Genomic DNA, 21,011 nt, shown 5'->3' on the forward strand with positions numbered 1-21,011 from the left:
GACCGAGGGATTCAGGGAGAACCTGGGGGCCAGTATCTGCTGTGATATGTTAAACAGTCACCTCAGCAACTTGCCCCAGGTTTGAAATCTAACAAAGACAATGGAATTTTTTTCTACTTAATGATCACTTTTGAGTGCTTCATTGCTCTAACAAATACATATGACTAGTGGCTACCGCATATATTTATATATTTTTAGATTTAGAGGTGGTGATTTACTTGCTGAGGGACTATAGTTGTAACCAGTGGATGATACTCTTAGATAATGTCAAATTATATGATCATTTTCTGTATTCTATATATAAAACACTAGAAGTTTATAAGTTTATAAGTTTATAAGTCAGCAGTAAGAATTGACTTTGTGGTTTATTTTCTGCCATTTTGAAAATCACCTGAGTTTTCCAAGCTGTGCTTTCTACCACAATACAGCAAAAAAAATTAATATTTGCCTTGAGAAGTTCTTGCAAAAATTTTTTTGAGAAGTCCTCAAAAATATGTATTGATGGATAGGTACTAGATGCTGAATAAATGAGGCTTTGAAAATGTATTGTCGATCTTTAGAGACTTTAAAATCATCTACCTAAGTATGCATAGGATAATTTAAGAATTGTCAGTTTCACTTTTAATTCAAAACAAGCTGGAACATAAGCGGGCAAATAAAAAAATGCAAGGAAGGCCCCTTCCAAAGTTCATGCTTCGAGGGAGTCACTCTTAGAGGTTTACATATAGTCTTTAAAGATTTTGCTAGATATCTATAAATATTTAATTTTAAAACACAAGTTTAGATATTATACAGTGTTCTGCAACTTGAAATTTTGATTTAACCATGTATTTAGACCTATTATTCTATTTTCTCAGTTGTATTTTAATTGATGATATCAATCTGTTATTAATGAATAGTTGGGCTATTTATTATTTTTTGCTATTTCACTCACTGGTGTAGTGAACATTCTTAAGTAATCATCTTTTGGCATATGTACTAGTTTTTTTTCTAGGACAAATTCCTAGAAGAAAACTTGGTAAGTCGAAGAGTATTCATATTGATCAGCCTTTGTTAACTTGCATGGAGAATGTTCCAGTATGGGATGTGTCCCTCAAATATTAAATATTAAAGACTTTGATTTACCCTGTGCTTTAGGATAAGACTATTTAAAGATATAAAAAGAATATTAACTTATTAATAAAATGAGGTTGTTACAGGGGCCCTAAATCCACCCTGACTTGTATCCTAATAAGACAAAGAAGGTTGGGTGTTCAAAGACATCAACAATGTGCACACACAGAGCAAAGACCATGGAGACAGGGAGAAGACAGCTGTCTGTAAGCCAGGAGAGAAGCCTCAGGAGAGACCAGCTTACTAACACCTTGATCTTGGCCTTTCGGCCTCTCCCAACTGTGAAAAGCAGGTTCACTGATGACATCCAGCTTGCAGTATTTCACTGTGGCAGCCCTCATAGACTAATGTGAAAGTTGATAAAGGCTTGGTGCAGTCTGCTTTGCTGAGGCCCTGGTGTTATGAAGCCCCTTGTAACTGCTCCCTCTGAATCTCCCTGCCTATTCCTTCTCTCATTGCTCTCTTACTGCCCTGGCTTGGTGCAGTTTACTTAATTAGGTTGTTTACTATGAACCTTGGGGAAACCTCAAGGATCTCTGGAAGTTAGTGAAAAAATTTATTTATGCTTTTAGTTTTTGCTATTATTATTAGGGTGTATGTGTAACTAGTGAGTGTGTGAACATACATATCACAACATACAGGTAGAAATTAGAAGACAATTTGTGAAGTTGGCCCCCTCCTTCCATCATTTATATGGATTCCAGAAATTGCATTTATGTCATAGGCTTGTGCTTTTACCTGATGAGACACCTCTGTGGCCACATTTTTTGTTGTTTTACTTTTGCTTTGTTGTGCCTCATTCTGGCAGAAGATTACAGGACAAAGTTATTACAATATTTTCCAACTGAATTATTCCTACTTTTACTATACAGTAGTAAGAACAAAAGCAGTAATCCCCCCCCCAAAAAAAAAAATTCTTAAGTATTTCTTCCTTAGCTTGATGGGAATACACATCTCCCTTTGGTGGATCACTTTAGGTTTGTTAAATACGTTGTTTTGTAATACAAAGGCTTGGACTTAGAGATCACATATGCTAGGCAAGCTGTTTTTGCCATGAGCCACAGCTCTGTCTGTCCCTTTAAATCATTTTATTTTTATAATTTTTTGAGACAAGGTCCCGCCAAACTGTTCAGACATCCTCCCATGTCAGCCTTCAAAATAACTGGTATTACAGGCCTGTGCTTCCAGGCCTAGATAAAGCAACCTTCTGATTCACATAATTAAGTGAACCTGGACCAACCTAGTAGCTAAAGGCACTAGCCCTTTCACACAGTCCCTCTTCCTGACCACCCCATCTCCCTAACCCTCATTAAATCTGATGTGTGTGCTTCTTCGAGAACCAGGAAGGAAACCTGAAATTACCAAGGAACTATCCTATGGTCTACAGCCTGTCAGCAACCTTCACATACTTGGCATTCTTTTCATTTCCTAAAGGAGTGACTCACCCAGAACTCACAGCTACAGTAGCTAGAATATTTACTCTCAATGTCTTCTGTTAATTTTTTCCCTTAACAATTTATTTCACCTGTAAAATAAAAGACTGCTTTGCTGCATATGATTGTGTGTAGGTTATAAAAGCAGAGGAGAGTATCTGTCAGTGGTCTTAAAGAGGATTTTTTTCTTTTCTGATAATTCTTATTTTTTCTTTTTTTTTTCCCCAGAATTCATTTTGACTGTTCAAGCACCAAGCACAGGGGAAGCCTGTGTTTACTTTTCTCTAACAGATTAGGAAACCTCAGGGCAGGGGTGGGGGGGATGGGGGTGGGGACTTGTTTCACTGAGTCAGACCTGTCTCAACTCACTGGTCAGGATGGCCTAGAGGCAACCTGGCTGAAGCTAGAGGTGAGCACTTTGCCAATACTGAGCCTTTCATGAGAGAGAGAGAGAGAGAGAGAGAGAGAGAGAGAGAGAGAGAGAGAGAGAGAGAGAGAGAGAGAGAGAAAGAGAGAGACAGCTCTATCAAACAGATTTTGCAGGAAGACTATTTATGAAAGGACCTTTCTCTTGTGTTGGTTTATTTTTGGCCTAGAGTATTTGCATGTATATGCAAGGGAAGTTCAAGACAAATTAAGAAAAACCCAAAGATAATAATCTCCCTATTTGCATTATTCACATTCTACCTTTTTGTCCTTCTATTGTATTTTTTTGATATTGCTTTTTCCACTCTATTTAGTTTACTAAGCCGTGTAAGAACCTCAAAATATATGCACTTACTTCCAATAAACTTGAGTGGTTACCATATGTAAGGAATTATACCAGGCCTTGTATAATTATACCAGGCCTTGTGCTAAGTTCTGTATCAGATAGCTACAATGCAGTCTACCTCAAGAGTTAGAGATTCGCCCAACAGTTTGCAAAGACAGCTAGATTTTACAAAAGAAAATGTTTTGTCTGGTTGTCAGTGAAAGGATCTAAATATCATTTATGTTAGCTAAAAGCCCAAGATTATTTTGAGACAATGGCAAGTAAATAAATCCTTTTATCAGAAACCAATTTCAGACGTGTTCATTTGTGCACCATAAATTATGAAAGGGAAAGGGACTTCCGCCCATGCCATATGTGCACCCCAGAGCTTCAGTCATATCAGCATCTGCAATACAGCTGCTTCACTTAGACTCTCACATTCAGAACTTCAATAGTATGCAGCATATGGGCTATGAAAAATTATGTTTGAGCCAGTTCTGAATTTGGTAGGTAGCTGATTTAGAGTGTTATGCCTCCTCTGATCTTCTAAGAAATTAAATGAGAGGGCACACAAATATAGCTTTTGGAGACAAGAATTTGAATAGAAAATGCCCACAGATAAGCACTAGTGTCAACTGAGATATTACTATCATTTTGGATGAAAAAGATGTCCATTATTTTCACTTCATGAAGTCTCTTCCTCTGTGAATAGTGTTTGACTGGCATGATGCTACTATATACTCTAAAATTTCTGGAAGTATATAAAATAAAAAGCACCAACCAAAACAAGGCAAGTCATCTGGTTCCATGGAAATCACATCTGGAGTAACAGTCACAAATACTATCATTTGCACTCTTCTTTTGGTCAGTTGCTTAAGTACTTTCCTAAAATAGTGTCCAATCAACATGAGATGATTAATGATGCAGGAAAAGGGTCTCTGAGTTGGGGGTGGGTAGAGAGCTCAGTTGGTAAAATGCTTGTCATGAAAACACAAGGACCCAAGTTTGATCCCCTAGAACCCATGTTAAAAACTAGGTGTGGTGACATGTGCCTGTAATCCCAGTGCTGGAGATGCTGAGACAGGAGGGTCTCTGGGGCTTGTAATAAGTGCAAGTGTAGCTGATTGATTAAGTGATCGAGTGTGCCTCAAAAAGTAAGATAGAGGAAAGACTGGGGAAGATACCTGATGTTGACCTCTGGCCTCTGTACACATACACACAAATGAGTTCATATGAACACACAAATATGTAAGTGCTTTGTGTGAACACTTGAGACACACAGAGTTTCTGACTTGTTAGGATGCTCAGAAAAGAGCAGGAATGACACAATATTTTAATTATGACTTATTTTTTTAACCTGTCCTTGTCGGTCTTCACAGTATTGCAATGCAATTGCTTCTCTTAAAGCAAGCAGAGTAGTCTAGCACAAATGCCAAGGCATTTGCTTCCTCTTTAAATTTCCTCTTTTCCTGGATGTGAGTTCTCTAAGGTGACCTTCAGAAACTATCAGTCACTAATCAAAGTCTGCTAGAAAAGGGCAAATAAGACTGGGCTTGTGTCTACTGCTTATAAAATGATGTTCATGTTCTAACCTATTGCATCCATTTAATCCTAGTTCAGTTCAATTCACTTTTCTATAGCAGGAAGTATTCAGTCTTTGCCAAAGTCAATATATTAAGGCTAGTTGCTGAAGGCAGCTGGTTTCCCATAGAAAGTATCATGTGCCCCCATTTCCTATTTCAGTCAATTTCTGATTCAGTGGTAGGAAATGCCAAAGGGAGTTTGCAGTAATGGCCCTTTGTACTTGTAATAGATTTTATGAACTTTGAATTTTTCTCCTGAATAGCTCTAAAACTAATGTCAAACAAAACAAAACAAAATGAAACAGCAAGGTAAGTGGTTTCTTCTCTTTCCTGGCTCAGTGGTTAGTGTTTTGTTAGTCTATTGTCAGGGATGTGGAATCCTCAAGGAGAAGAGGGGCTCTCATATGTATGAGAAATGAGTTTGTAAGAAATCTCTGGAATGTGAACATTCCTTGAGACACCAATGATAACTTGAGATAAATTTGGACTTCTGGGACATCCTATTTCTGTGCTATGTCTTCACCCGCCCCCTTCTTTGCTGGTGGGAAAAAGAGGTAAAGAATTTAAGAACAGGAAGTATTTATTCTGATTTTTTTTTCTGTTTGTTTAAATCTCTGGGCTGAAGCTGCAATCTCCCTTCCTTTCTTTTCCTTTCCTTCCTCTTCTCTTGCTGAGTGTTTTGACTTTTCTTCTGTGATAGTTGACCTTTAAATGAAGTATGAAGTTTTATGTTTCTCTAATATTTGTTCATTATCCTTGTAAATGTCACATTCTTGTACTCTATAGATTCTTAATCTATATAGGGATATATCAGTATCTATTTTCTTTTGTTGTCAAACATCTCAATTTTTAATTATTTTAATAAGCTTGCTTGATTTCCAGAACTTTCTTCTGGTAACTATGGTATTTAATCAAGGACAATTAAACCACAGTCAGATTTCATGAAAACTTAAGAGACTTTGTGGATGGTAGACATATTAGTTATTTTTCTGTTGCTGTGATAAAACACCATGGCAAAAGCAACTTAAGGAAGTGTCTTTTTTCTTTTGGTTCCAGAGGGATAGAGTCCACCATGGCAGGGAAAGAGAGAAGAGGGGGGAGGGGAAGGGAGAGAATTCCTATGCACCAGGTGTGGGGATGCACACCTGTAATCTCAGCACTAACAAGGATAGGCAGGAGGATTGTTGTGAGTTCAAGACCAACCAAGACTACACAGAGATTCCGAGAATTCCAAGGTATACTAACAGCTATGTGTTAGAATTCTGGTAAAGTGGAACTCACTGGTGAACAAAGACACTGAGCATGCATAATTTGTCCTTCTGCAGCAATCTCAAATCTGTCCTCTCAAGACATCTTTTTATTACTGACATTATTGAGGATCCCCAAGAGTTCTTGCCTATGTGGGATATATCTATTGAGCTATTATATTTTAAATTAAAACTGAGAAAATTTCAGAATATTATTTACTAATTCAATTCACAAATATCTAAAATTCATTAAAATATAATAAACTAACAGATGTTAACACAAAACACATCTTATAAAAATAAAAATTAGTTTGAGAAATGTCATTGTTTTACATTTTGGCAAATTCCTTTGATGTCTAGTTTAATAAAAAACAGCTGATTCTTTTATGGATTTTTTTTGCATTCAACCTGTTATAATTATCATATTGGAAAATGTCAGTGTATGTTCATGAGAAAAAGATTAAATAGAGAATAAATCCTCATGTTCAGTTTTAAATTGGCCTTAAAAATTGGTATTAGTATGCTAAAATATTGACCTTACAGCTCCCCGCATTCTCAGAGACAAAATCCCCTCCTCACTGCCAGGATTCCTCACTCAACATCTGACGACTGCACTAATGCCTACTACACAATTTTCCCTCAAGAAACAGTTGATGGATTAAGTTGGGGCTATATAGCTTACCAAGAATCCCCGCTCTCAAGGAGTTTGTACTTCACTGGAAGGAAGACAAATATTTACGAAATTGTACTATTAGCACAATATGAGAGTAAGTACAAGATGCTATGGAAAATCAAAACAGGCATTTAGGGGGAAATGGTTAAATCGAGACAAAGTAAAAGTCAAATAAGTATGAGTAAGGACAGGAGAGTGGGGTGTTACAGATAGAGGGGGCAGCAGAACTTGCTAGAGTTGAGCCATGAAGTGATCAGGCCAGAAGTGAGGAAATATAACATATAAGTTTTCTACGAAAAAGTCTGAAGACTAACTAGTTAAGACATAGTTAAGGCTTAAAATGGTCACTATGGATATAGGTGAAGAATGAGTTGTAATATCATAAAGCAACAGGCAGAAAGCCTGCTACAATGAGCTAAGTCAAGAGAATGTATTTGTCTAAAAGTAATGGATATGAAAAGAAATGGAAGTAGGGTTGGGAAAGGAAACCTGACTGAATTTCCTGATTATTGTAGTAGGACAGGGTGGAGTATGATACTGAGATTTCTGGCTTATACAACTGGATCAATGATGATACCATTTAGAGATCTGAAGCAAATGCAGGCATAATGAAATGAGAATTTTAGTTTGTGATGGTATGTTTTTTTGAGATATCTTGGAATATCCAGGATAGACATTTTAAAGGTATGTAGACTTTAGAGTTAAAAGAGAGAACTGGACTTGAAACTTACTCTTCATTATTAGCATATATGATCATGGAAGCCAGGGAGACAAGAGGACTGTTAAAGATGAGATAGGGTGCAGGATAGCACAGTGGATAATAGCACTTGCTGGGTAAGCCTGATGAATCTCATTACTGGAATCAATGGGAGAAAGAACAGATTTTTCAAAAGTCTCCTGACCTCTGTACACATGGTGTGCATGTATATATTCTAACAATAAATTACTTTTTTACAAAGTGAGACACAGATTGGGTGAGATGCTTCAGTCATTATGATCACTGGCTGATCTTCCAGAAGATCTGGTTTCCATTCCCAGCACCCACATGACAGTTCATATCCATCTGTAACTCCAGTCTGAGGAGATCTGATGCCCTCTTCTGTACTTTTTGGGCACTATGTACACACATGGTACACAAACATAGATGCAGACAAAATATCAAAACACATTATAAGGTGTGTGTGTGTGTGTGTGTGTGTGTGTGTGTGTGTGTGTGTATGTGTGTGTTATGAACAAATCAGTTTGAACAACTTCTAGGTGCATGATATTTAAGGCATGGACAGAAGATGATCCTAGAAGGCAAGATTTAAAAAACAAAAAGAAGAAGGAGGAGGAGGAGGAGGAGGAGGAGGAGGAGGAGGAGGAGGAGGAGGAGGAGAGCTGGAGATCTAGGAGGAAAACCAGGAAAGTGTGGTTTTACAAATCAAAAGATGTTAATTCAGGAAACTATGGTTACTAGTATCTAATGCTGCAGAGAAGTTGAGTAAAAAAGGGAAAAAAGGCCCCATCTATTTTAAACTGAGTACTGATAACTTTATGAAGAATTTACGTAGAGTGAGAAGAGTAAAATCCTGAAGCTTATTGACTAAAATAAAAAAATCCATTGAAAGATGTTCCTGAGAAAGCAGAAATACATGTGTCAGGGATGGCAGAGGATGAAGGGAACACCTGATCCATTGTGCCAAGTCGGAAGCGTGTGCAGGCAGGCTTGTGAGTCAGGAAACAATCCATTGGTTTATAACGGTTTTGTCTTTTGAAAATCAGTGAGAGAGAGATGGTTTGACAATAACGCAGAAAATCTGAAGAAGCTGTTGTTGAAAGTGGGAATAGGAGGTAACTAGGGGAATAAGCAAAATACTGTAATACTGTAGACAGCACAATAGAAAGGTCATAAAATAAGCACAATTCTCATTTGCTACATTGCATATTATTTTCAACATACATACAATATATAGCATCAGATCTTGAATCTCTTTCTGAGAGAGTTCTACATATAATCTCCTTTCCTGTAATCTTCCATGAATTTTAACTGAAGTTATTATTTGGGTTGGACTTTGTATGACAGAAAACAAATGTATCTTTGACATTATTTGTATTGAGATCTTATCCATTTTCAGGAAATGACACAACTCACAATTCACTAATCTCTTAATGAGATTCCAGTTCTACTAAAAGCTTTCCCAAAGACATTTACTAACAGAGACAGAGGCAAATATTTTCTTCTTTATAGACTATTAAATTATATCAATAATAGCATTTAGTTTTACACTATAAATTAATCATTGTAAAATAACTATATGTAAGAAATATTAGTAAGCTTTCACTATGCACAGGGCATGTGTTCGTTTATTGAATTCTGACAAAAAACTCATAAGTATCATCTTCACTTCTAGAGGAGGAAACTTCATCACAGAAAGTTAAGAAATTTATCCTACACCACATACCTAATATTATTATCTGGGATTTAAACCCAAGCAGTTTAACTTTGTAATACCTGTTTATTCTCTACACTGCCTTTTTCAAGACAGAAATTTAATGAAATTTTCTAAAGTAAAATGCTTAGTTGAACGTTAGTGAAGTTAAATTGAATGAATTGGCTGGCAGTTAAAGTGGAATAGATGTAAAGAGCAGTTATAAAAATGTAGTCTTAGGAACAGCATAAATGAAGATACAATAGAACTGGTTTTCTTAGGTAAATTTTTCCCTTAAAAAAAAAAAAGCTAATTGGAAATACTTCAAGTACAAACACAACAGTTACAATTGAACAGCCATGTACCCTATACCTAATTTTAACATACCTTAACTTTTGGCTGCCACATTTTCTGTAGATTACTTGGATAGAAAATAACAGGCTTCCTGTTACATTCCCCTTTCTTCCTCAGAAAAAGTAGCCATTATTTTACATTTTATATGCGTCATTTATGAGACTTGCACTTCGATTTCACGGCTTCTCATTTAAAAACTTTTATTTATACTAGCTCATTTCTGCAACTTGCTTTTCCCTCAATACTGTGTTAATGCACTTATCCATTTTAATCCTAGTAGCCTTAGTTCTTTGAGTTTTATCATATAATACTCTTGTGTATAAACTTTTTAATAACAATGTAATTTATCGATTCCTGGTATTGTTTCACTGACACAACTAGGCTGCTATGAAGATTTCTTTAGTGCTCACAGTAACTTTGTATACAAAATTCCTTCACATGCTCCTGAACTTTATGGCGAAGAGAGCCATCAAGAAAGGAACTAAGACAGGGGGTGATTCATAGCAAACTGAGAATACTCTCACTAGGATGCATGTGAGGCAAGGCTCCCAAATGACACCTCCCGTCTTGCCACAATACCCCCAACTATTCGTTGAGTTTCACATGTATCCATTCATTTCCTCAACCAGAGGAGAGCGGGGACCAAGGTGAGTCAACGTGAGTGTGCACAGTCAGTCCTCAGGGGAAACTTCTCAGGTCGGCCTCTCCGCTGCGTCAGACCACCAGAAATGACAAGAAGGAAGTGTCGGGGCAAGCGGGGCCTAATTTCACTGTCCATCCAGAAAGTCCCCCAAGCGAGGAAACGGGATGGATGGGAGAACAGACACCTGCCTGTTTCTCGTCTTTAAAGATGTCAGGTCCGTGGAAGGGCCTGTGCGGGGGCCCCCACCCTGAGGGCAATTTTCCAATAGCTGGCTCTTTAAGCTGCGCCTCCCAGCCTTACGCCAATTCCGTAAGGAGTCGCGGAGGCCAACCCCGCGGCTCCCGCTGCTGCCAAACCTGACGTGAAATTGCGCGGGGAGGCTCTGGCGGAGGCCATCTTTAGTCCGGGCAAGACCCCGCCCTCGCGCCCCCGCCCCCGCTCCGAGTCCCCAGGACTTTCGGTGACAAAAGCAGCGCGGTTAATCTTAGAAGCAGCGTTGCAGAAACATACAAAAGACCCTACTGTCCACGACAACGGAAGTGCCCGGACGCGGCCAATGTAAACATGGCGGTTAAGGAGGCACAGCAAATCGGCGGCGGCGCCAGTGAAGTCATGCTGGAAGCGAAGCAGGGCGGCTGGCGGCGGAGGTGGGTAATCTCGCGAGAACCTAGCCGCCTCGGCTCGGCCCGGAAGCCTCAGGGCGGGCGAGAGCCAGTGGGGCAGTCCGCCTGCTTGCCGTGTGCGTAAGTGGGGCAGCGACGTCGGGCGGCTACGCCGCGGAATCGGCGTAGGTGGCTTTGGAGAATCCGGCGGCTGCGCCGCGCCGGGGCTGGTCGCGGAGGGGGAGGGGATGTCGGTCAGTGCGAGATCCGCTGCTGCTGAGGAGAGGAGCGTCAACTGCAGCACCATGGGTGAGCCTCAGCCCCCGGCCGCCGAGCCATCCCGGTCCGGCTCGGGACGCGCGGACGCTCGGTGGCCTCCGGCCGAGCTGGGGAACGCCCTGGGGGCTAGAGGGGCGAGCGGCGCGGCGGGGAGGCGGAGGGCCCGGGGCGCGGCGGCCGGGGGGAGGGGAGGGAGGGCGGCCGCGGTGACAGTTTGAATTGAGCCCAGCCGAGGCGGCGGCGTTTCCTGCGCCTTGGCGGGCAGGCCCGAGGAGCGGACTGGCGGGCTGGCGGGCTGGCGGGCTGGCGGGCTGGCGGGCGAGCCTTGGACGGGCGGGCGAGCCGCGGCCTCTGGAGCCGGAGCCGCCCCGTCCCAGCCCAGCCCAGCCCAGCCCTCGGCCGCCTCCGAGGCCAGCCTCTCCTGCGTCTCCTCCGGGCCTCGGCTCTGCGGCCTGGCCTGCCTGGGTCTCCCGCCGGAGCAGCCTGGCCAGAGGTCCCCTCGTGGGTGTGTGGGCCGGCGAGCAGGGTGGGGATCTGTGAGCGAGCTCGGTGGTGCCGGTTCTCTATGGGCCAGCCGGGGAGGGAAGAAGGATGCACTGGGCTGGGGCGGTGGAGGAGGCGGCGGAGGCTGCAGCAACTCCAGCCAACCAACGTGCTGCTGCTCGCTTCCCCTTCTCCGGGCGCAACTAGGAAGGTTGGTGGATGGCGAGCGAGTCTCGAGACGCATCTCGACCTTAGTTTGGGTTTAATTTTTAGGAAAAAGGGAAAGAGAGGGTCTGGAAAGGGCGCCCCCCGGAGGAAGTGTAAAGGATGGGAATGGTGCCTGGAAAAGGGTGGGGGGGGGGCAGACAGGGACTGGAGAACTCTAAGGAAATTAATGTTTGGAAATAATTTTAGTATTCTGTTTTTCTCTTAAGCCTTTTCATTTCCTCTCCTCCCCAACATGCTGGAAAAAGAGCAGGCCATTTCATTCATATTTTCCACTCCAGACTTCCATTTAGTACTTTTTAGGTAGTGTGAAATAAGCAGCCGAGTTATTTTCTTACACATTTCTTTTTGCTAAGTTACTTTTTAGAGTACACTGTAGCAAGTCTGCGTTCTTTCAGTTGAAGGCGTAGAATCTGTGATGACCAGATGTTTGCTAAGTTACCGAAATCATTACTTAGTACTTAAATCTTGGCAAGTTTATTGCTAAATAGTTCAACTTTAAGAATTACTTGTTTGATTCTCTAATTTTGAGGAAAAGGAAACACATCTTTCCCATCTTTTCTGAGATCCCAGAGGAATAAGTAATTTAGAGTAACAAGCGTTTCTCCCCCCCCCCCCATGTATGTATGTGCATTCTTTGGTGAGAAGTTGAGGAAACTCTAGGTTTCATGAGTCCTGCAGGAGTACAACTTTGTAGCATCCCGCTAGACTGAAGGATGGACATAAGCAGTTTCTTCTGGAGGCAGGAAAACAATCTTTCATTACATCGAGCTGAGTTGGACTAGAGTCTTTAGGGCTTGAATGGAGCTATGAAAGAAATGTGGAAGCTACATTGGTAGTTTACATGATAGCAATGTGTCATTCAGTCATAATAGGGCAATGAGATGGAATCTGGTTCTCGTTATACTCTTATTAAAAATGTCACATATACATCCAGGCTTATAGAATTGAAAACAAAGTTTCTGTGTGTTTATGGAAAGTTGATGCATGTTTTCCTGATTTAGCAATTTATAGGTACAGGTTTTGGTTTAGACATAAGATAATTTGTACCTAACTACATGAAAAGCCTTGGTATTATTTCAGAAGTTAGGAAATTGATTAGGTCGATTTGTGCATTGTTTCCAAACTCATAGTTTATTGGAATATTTGAACCAGTGTTAGACCGTAGGGCAGTTTAAAGGATTGTATTTTAACAACAAAAGTGTTGAAGAGGAAATAGGAAGAAGAGTTAGATATGTGGCTTTTATGACCAGTTGTAGACAGGTTGGTTCCAAACATATAATTTGCTGGCATATATATTCATCATGGACTGTGTATGGCTGGGACTGGCCAGTAGAGTAGTGTTGACTGAATTGTCAGGAGAAAGCCTAATTTCATATTTTGACTTAAAAATCTATCTTCAGATATATTAGAAGTTGAAATTTGTTAATGCATTTTACCAGACTTTGAGACAGAAATAGGTAGATTCCATTCTCTGTATTGTGGTAAAATGTGCAGTGGGGCAAGATGATGTTGTAGGGGTAAGTGGTCTTGGTATGAAAAATAAAAGACAAATGCTTTACGTTGATGTTGCATTTTTCTTAATTTGGATTCAGTTATTCTGCGCACCAGAATCTAGAGGGGCTAGAAAGGCCCTATTTGTAATCTCTAGAAGAGGTCACTTCGAAACCAGATAGATTCCAGGTTGGGTCCAATAAGAAAATGGTAGTAGTCAATGACTGATTTAGGTTTTGAGGAGAAATTTTTTCACCCATTTATGTCATCAGATTTCTTCTGGAGAGCAAGGGAAGGCTTCTGGTCTAAAGTCTTAATAAAAACACACCTTGCCATGACTAAGAACTTCAGCTTTAATGTCAGACATGGATTCAGGTCTTCACTGGCCCCTTCTACTGATGTGTCTGTCAATCATTTAACTTAGTGCTTACCAGACAGGCGAATGGTTTTGTTTCTTTTTCTTTTCTTGTTTCTCCCCACCTCCCATAAGTCCCTTCCTTTATTTCCCCACCACCCAAATCCAAAGTACTGTGAATTTCTCTTAAATAAAATCGAGCCGGGCAGTGGTGGCGGCGCACGCCTTTAATCCCAGCATTTGGGAGGCAGAGGCAGGTGGATCTCTGTGAGTTGGAGACCAGCCTGATTTACAAGAGCTAGTTCCAGGACAGCCTCCAAAGCCACAGAGAAACCCTGACTCGAAACCTCCCCCCCCCAAAAAAAAAGTGAAATGAGAAAGATCATGAAAGTCCAAACTTTATTATTAGGTCCAAAAATACAGAAAATGATCCTGCTATTAAAACAATTTCTGAGAGAGGGGATCCAGTTTAGTGGCAGAGCATTATTAGCTTAGCCTCTATGAAGCCCTGGGTTTGATCTCCAGCAGCTCCAGTCCCCAAAAAGACATCTATTTTTGTGCTTAAAATGTCTATCTATACTTTAATGTAAACCTACTTTCTTTTATACACTGGTCCACCTTGCTTCCAGAATAGTTGACTGGATTAGGATTTTGTGCAGTAATTTCTGGGTAGCTAAAGATGGGGTCTTACCATTTATATTAAAGATTATATACTCTTAGCCAGTAACTTTAAAAGTACTTTGAAAACTGAGAAGAGCAAAGTATGCCTTGTGTTTGAAAGAATGGGGCTGCTGCTATTTACATTATTTTGAGGATTTTGAGTCTTGATATTCATGTATTTGTGTTTTAGTCTATGTTTGCTTTACAAAGAATATAAAGAAGATATCCCTCTTCCCCACTAATCCAAAAGTTACAAGGACTCTCTTTTTTATTTTTAAATTTGTAAAATTTGTGTATGAGTGTGTATGTGTGTGTCCGGGGCATGTGGAGTTCAGAGGACAATTTGTTGGAGTCAGCTCTTTCCTTTCACTGTGTATGTCACAGAATCAAACTCAGGAGGTCAGGCTTAGAGACAAGTGCTTTTGTACCCACAGCATACTAATTCTGTTTCGTTTTACTCTGAAGCCATAACTGAATAATTTTGGTAGCTTTACTTGATGAGCCTCCAATCAGTTTCTCAGCCTTGGAAATACTAACATTTAGAGTTTATTTTTGTTATGTGAGTGCAACCTGTAGGTGAATGTATGTGTGTATATGTGGTATGTGTATGTATGCATATTATATACTTAGTATGTCTCAAACGTGAGAATTAGGATTATCTAGGTAGCTATTTACTTTCTCTTTTCCTTCCTTCCTTCCTTCCTTCCTTTCAAGTTTATCTTCTTTTTTTTTTTTTTTTTTTTCTTTTTTGGTAATTGACATACTGGATACTGCTAGATTAGTCAGTAGTTCCCAGAGTAGAAGAGTCAGTCATGGCCATGTGTTAAAAAAATGTAGATTATCTGGGTCCCAGTAATGTTCCTTGATTCACAGTATCTGGGAGAGGAGCCTAGGAACCTTCATTTCCAAATGTTTGCCAAATTAATAACTTTATTAAGGTGTAACTTTTACTATACAATTCATAGATTTTAAGCACTTACTTTAAGGAATCTTCATATATAAATATTTATGTGTCTTGTCAAGGCACCTTGCTATATAAACACATATGCATCTTGTAGCCTTATATACCAATCAATATAATTGAATGTTTCTAACATCTTGACATTTCCTGTGCCTGTACTCAACCCTGTGCCTTAACCTTGTTGTTCCAGGTAACAGCTGATCTGATTTCTGATAGTTATTGATTAGATTTTTAAAAGCAGTTTTATTGAGATACATATTTTGTATTATATATATATATATTATATAGTTGACTCGTTTAAAATAGTTTTTTCTAAGTAGTTTTTAAGTTTTTCTTTACTTTTTTGTATGTGGTGTTTATATGTGTACTTGTGTGTATGCATTTGTGTGTGAGAGTGTGTGTTTCTTATCTGTATCCATCCATCCATCCATCCATCCATCCATCCATCCATCCATCCATCCATCCAAATATAGAAGCCAGAGATCCATTAGTGGTGTTTGCCTTCCTCTGTGATCTCCACCTTATTTTTCTTTTTGGTACATGCTTGTTTTGCTTGTGGTTATGCATATGACTGCCAGAGCATGTGCCTATTTGTGTGCAGAGGCCAAAGGAAGACATTAGGTTCCTTCATCTGTCACTGTCTTTATTACTTTGAAGCAGGGTCTGTCACTGAAGTGAAGCTCACTGTTTTGGGATCCACTTGTCTCTTCTCAGTGCCATGGTTAGAAGTATGTGCATCCATGTCTAGCTTTTTTGTGTGTGGGTATTGGAGATTTCAATTTAGTCCTCATACTTACTTAGTAAGTGCTCTTATCTACGAGTCACCTTCCCAGCTCATTGACATTTTTCTTGTGACTAGGTCTCTCACTGAACCTAGATTGACTAGACTAAGCTGGCTAGCAAGCCCCGCATATCCTGCTGTCTTCACCTTCTCTCCCCCAGCACCAGGGTTGTAGATGCATGTTGTCACACTTGGGTTTTATGGCTTATACTTGGGTATTGGGAATCCAAATTCAGGCCCTCATACTTGCATGACAAGTACTTTACTGACTAAGCCATCTCTCCAGCCCCTTTCTTTATAAGATTTCAAATGCACACACACACACACACACAAATTTAAAAGTTGAAAAGTCACCTTTGTTCATTTAAAGGAACTTAATTCTAGTAGCTTTCTAGGATTATATAAACAGGCTTGGGATGAGCCCCAGGAAATCTGATTAACTTTTTCAGCAATATAAAGACTTTTAATAGTCTGATCTTGTAATAGCAGTTTGATATTTTATAAGTCTTTTTCATTGATTTAACAAACATCGATTACAAAAGTCTTATACATTATGAAATGTAAGATAACTTGGCCCCCATAGCCTTGCATATGTTATTGTGTTTGCATTTTTGCTTCTGGAATTGATTTTTGTTTCTCCTCATATCTGTCTGTCTGTCTCTCCCTCCCTCCTTCCCCCTCTCTCTTTTTCTTTTTCTTACTTCTTTTTTTTTTTTTTTTGTGGGAGTGTCTCACTGCCAGTCTTGGTAGGCCTAGAACTCGTTATGTAGACCAGGCTGGCCTAGTACATCTCCTGCCTCTGATTCCCCCTGGGATTAAAAGTGAGCACCACCATGCCTATCTCCTTCTTCTGACTTTCAGTTTCCTACTCTTCAGGTCACCTACTTTTAATAGTTTCTTATACATACTCTGAATGATTTTAAAAAAAAGGGAATTAAAAGTCACATAGACTTCCTGCCCTGTGACATACATTCTCTTTTGCCTCATTTCCCCCAGCTAGTCTATTTTACATTATCAGTGTGTAAAGATCATTCTTATTTTTTTACTGCTGTGTAAATCCATTATATGGTTTTCAGTCTATTTGTGCTGTGATAACAGTATCCCTAAGATTGAAACAATTATAAAGAATAGAAACTCAATTTTACAGTTCTGGAGGCTGGGAAGGTCAATATACAAATGCCAACAGGTTTATTAGCTGGTTATAGCCAAGTCTCCTTTTAAGTTGGTACCTTAGATGTGACTTCCTTAGGAGACAAGTGCTTGTCCTTGTGGAAGAAGCTCAGAGTAAATAACTCTCTTTCACCTCTTCACAGTAATACTTCTATTTTTTAAACCCAAGTATTATTTATTTATTTATTGTTTTTTTTTTTGAGACAGGGTTTCTCTGTGTCCTGGAACTTAGCTCTTGTAGACCAGGCTGGTCTCGAATTTACAGATATCTGCCTGCCTTTGCCTCCCGAGTGCTGGGATTAAAGGCATCACTACCACCACCGGCAAGATTTTTTATTTTTTGAAATTATAAAATAATTACACCATTTTTCCTCTTTTTTCCAACTCTTTCCATGTGCCCCACAATTCTCTCTCAGCTTCATTGCTTCTTTTTCTATGTTATTATCTCTCTCTCTCTCTCTCTCTCTCTTTCTCTTTCTCTCTCTCTCTCTCTCTCTCTCTCTCTCTCTCTCTCTATTTCTCTCTCTCTCTCTCTCTCTCACCCCTAAGTATATAAATACAATCTGCTGGGTCTCTATAATGTTACCTGTATGTGTGTGATCTCAGACTGATGGCTTGTTATTGGATAAACAGTTGGGGTGCTCTTCCTTGAGAACATCATTTCTCCTGCTCTCAGCATTTCTAGTTGCCCATAGTTCCTTACTCCTTACTGGAGGCCTTGCGAGCTCCCCCCATTACACGTTAGCATGTCCATTGGTGGTGTCATTGTTCAGGTCTTGTTAAGCAGCTGTGCTGATGAGACTTCATGGGTGTAGCCTCTCTGACATTTCTAGGAAATATAGCATCACAGCAAACTTCCTGTTTCTCTGGTTCTTAACAAACTTTATTCCCTCTTCCAAAATGATCTCTGAGTCTTAACGTGCAGGAATTATCTTGTAGGTGTATCAGTTGGGACTGAGAATCACACAATTTCTTGTTCTTTGCATTTTGATTGGTTGTGATTTTTGTGTAACGACCTTTGTTGCAAAGAGAAGTCTCTTTGATGAGGGGTAAGAACTACACTTGTGGGTATAAGGTTAAATATTTAAAATGTAATTAAGAAGAGGGCAATTTTAGGTTTTCCTCCAAGATCCCTGACTTCACTACCATGGGTCGTTGGCTTGGTTTCGAGTATCAGAAATGGTTTCCCTCTTGTTAAGTGGGCCTTAAGCCCAATTAGAGAGCTGTTGGCTATCACCAAGGTATGCTTGCCATTACTGCACCCTTAGGGTTATTATGCCAGACTGGTGCTTGTAGTGGTTTATAGCTGGGTAGGACTGTTGGTTGCTTTCCTTTTTTGGAAGCTGACACGACATCTTCTGGTACCATGAAAGCTAGTTCTCATGAAGGAAGTTTCCAGGTCAGATCCAGCTCAGGTTCTCTAGGTCCTGTGTCTGAAGTGAATGGTGTCTTCAGCAATAGGGACTTAAACCTTCCACTTCTGGGGAGTGTCCTCAGAGGACAGCAACAACAGTGATATTAGGAGTTTCTTGGATAACCTTGATTGATAACCCAAAGGGGTCTCCTCTTGCTTGGTTTTTTTTTTTTTTCCTTTTGTAAGATAGCCCAAGGCTCTTGGGAGGAACATTGTGAGTCCAGATGGGAAATTTTCATTTAAACAGAGTATGTATACACAGACTTATTTGTGCTATATATAATTTTAGATAGATAGATAGATATAATTCCTTATGATTTTTTTCAGATAGCCTTACTGTTAGTTTGCCCTCTCCCCTATTTTATATTCATGCCCCTTCCCTTAATTAAAGCCCATGTTTTCCCCAATTTAACTCACTTGTCACTTGTACTCTCCTATTCCCCCTCTCTGTCTTATCGCTCCACTCTTTCTGTTGAAATTTTCAGGTTCAGATTTAGGGTAAGGTCCCTAGTTTCTTGAATATATTACTGTTTGTTAAAATTACATTATTATTTATTTTTGGAGTAACATTTTGTATTATGTATACAAATTATCTTAAGGTTATAATTAAAGTTCTTTTGAAGAAATTTTTTTGCTTTTTGTCAATTTTAGAGAATAAATCTTTTGAGTGAGATCATTTGTATAAGAGGGAAAATGTAATTTTATGTTTTTGCTTTAAATTTATGCTATTTAAAAAATAATTATAATACCATATTTTGAAATATGAAGTGATTTCTACAAGGAAAAATTCTCCAGTAACTAATGTACTTTCAATCATTGATTTTTTTTTCCTTATAAATATAGTATTTATTTGTCTTCTCTCTGTCAAACCCTGAGCCAAGCACTTTCCCCAGACTTCCTGGGGATGTATAGGCAAAGGAACATAAAGGGCAGATGGGACACGAAAGAACTATGGGAGGTTGAAGTGGAGACAGCTGCTTCACATGGCGAAGAGGATGAGAAAGGCCACCATTAGGCAAAAGAGCCCCATGGCCCCTGAGAGGGCAAAGCCCAGAATCGCATAGGAGAAGAGCTATTGCTTCAGAGAAGGGTTCCTGGCATAACCGATGATGAGGCTCCCAAAAACAGTCCCAATTCCGGCCCCAGAGCCCGCCAACCCAACTGTAGCAGCCCAGCCCCAGTGAACTTGGCGGCTGTTGTCGATGTCTCTGGAAATGACGCTGGTTTGGAAGCTGCGGCTGAGTGAGGTTGGAGGACGAGGGGCTGCCAAGCTGCTGAGGCCCTCATCTGTCCAGGTCTGTGGTCGATTCAACTCCGCTACAGACAGGGGAGGACTCATCAGCTGAGAGGTGCTCCTGATCAAGGAGTGGGTGGAGATGAACTTGGTGCAGGGATACATTTTCGGGGGTGAGGGGCTAAGGCAGGAGAGCTGCTCCCCGGGTAGAGAAGACAGAGAAGGCTCAATGATTGATTCTAAACCATTCTTAATAATAAATAGGCTTTTATGGTTATGTTAAATTAGTTAAACGGGGGGGGGGGACAGTAGGTAACTTCAATCTTTGTAGATTAATTCAGTGTTCATTCTTAATTGCTGTAATTAGTGGTATTATGTCCTGCTTTAGTGTTGGAAATATTTTCAGTGCTGGAGGTTCATTATTCACTATGTGAAAGAGTCCAGAAATTTGTATTTTAAATTGTGATTCTGATGAACATCTAGGGCTGAGAATCTTCCTAGGTTATGAAGCAATATGTGTGAAAGTGTTTTGTAAATGCTTTATATGAAAGTAAGGTATTCATTAAATGTAGTCTTCTGGTCTATTAAGCTATTATTAGTCTATTTTAAATATGTGTATGGTATTCTGGTGTTAAAATTGCTTAGCTGTTTTCCTGTTTCTGGACATTGCATAGCTTCAGAATTTTAAATTATATATAACATTTAAATGAGAATGTATAGCAAGCCTCTCCCCCTTCCTCAGTTATTCTTGGGGGTGTTTATTAGTACTTTAGGCTTGTAATTTACATTTTTTATGTTATTGGGAGGAGCTCTTTATTATATATGATTATTCCCCTGCCTTTAGTAGAATACCCTAGACTTTAAAAAACTACTGTCTGGTATATTTAGTTTTGTGCTACAAATTATATGTAGCATGGGTTATTAAATAATAAAATATGAATTTTAAAACTATGTAGCTTTTTATATTTTCTACTTTGTGGATATATCTACCTACCTTTTGTTCTTATTTTCTGGCTTATTTCTTGAATAATTCCTTATTTCTTAAATAGTTTCTTATTTATGACTGTCATCAGTCTATCTACCATCTTTTAATCCATTGAACCCAGTTACTGCCCATGTGTACACTGCTGTGGGGTTCCCCACTG

At 39.7% G+C, this 21,011-nt stretch overlaps 1 protein-coding gene and 1 pseudogene across 2 annotated transcripts in view; one reads left to right on the top strand and one right to left on the bottom strand.

Moving 5' to 3' along the window:
* The first annotated feature begins 10,882 nt into the window (after positions 1-10,882).
* Positions 10,883-21,011, top strand: part of Septin7 (septin 7) — a 66,208-nt gene continuing 56,079 nt past the window's right edge. Inside the window, exons 1-2 of one of the 2 annotated variants that reach the window (XM_027411703.2) lie at positions 10,883-11,119; positions 18,006-18,007. In XM_027411703.2, coding sequence (XP_027267504.1) covers positions 11,059-11,119; positions 18,006-18,007 — 63 coding nt within the window. In that variant the 5' untranslated portion in view covers positions 10,883-11,058. The remainder of the gene's footprint in view (positions 11,120-18,005; positions 18,008-21,011) is intronic. The other variant, XM_027411701.2, reaches the window with a different exon arrangement.
* Positions 19,561-20,063, bottom strand: LOC118238675 (annotated as a pseudogene).

This window comes from Cricetulus griseus, chromosome 4 (assembly GCF_003668045.3).
Source record: "Cricetulus griseus strain 17A/GY chromosome 4, alternate assembly CriGri-PICRH-1.0, whole genome shotgun sequence".
NCBI lineage: Eukaryota > Metazoa > Chordata > Mammalia > Rodentia > Cricetidae > Cricetulus > Cricetulus griseus.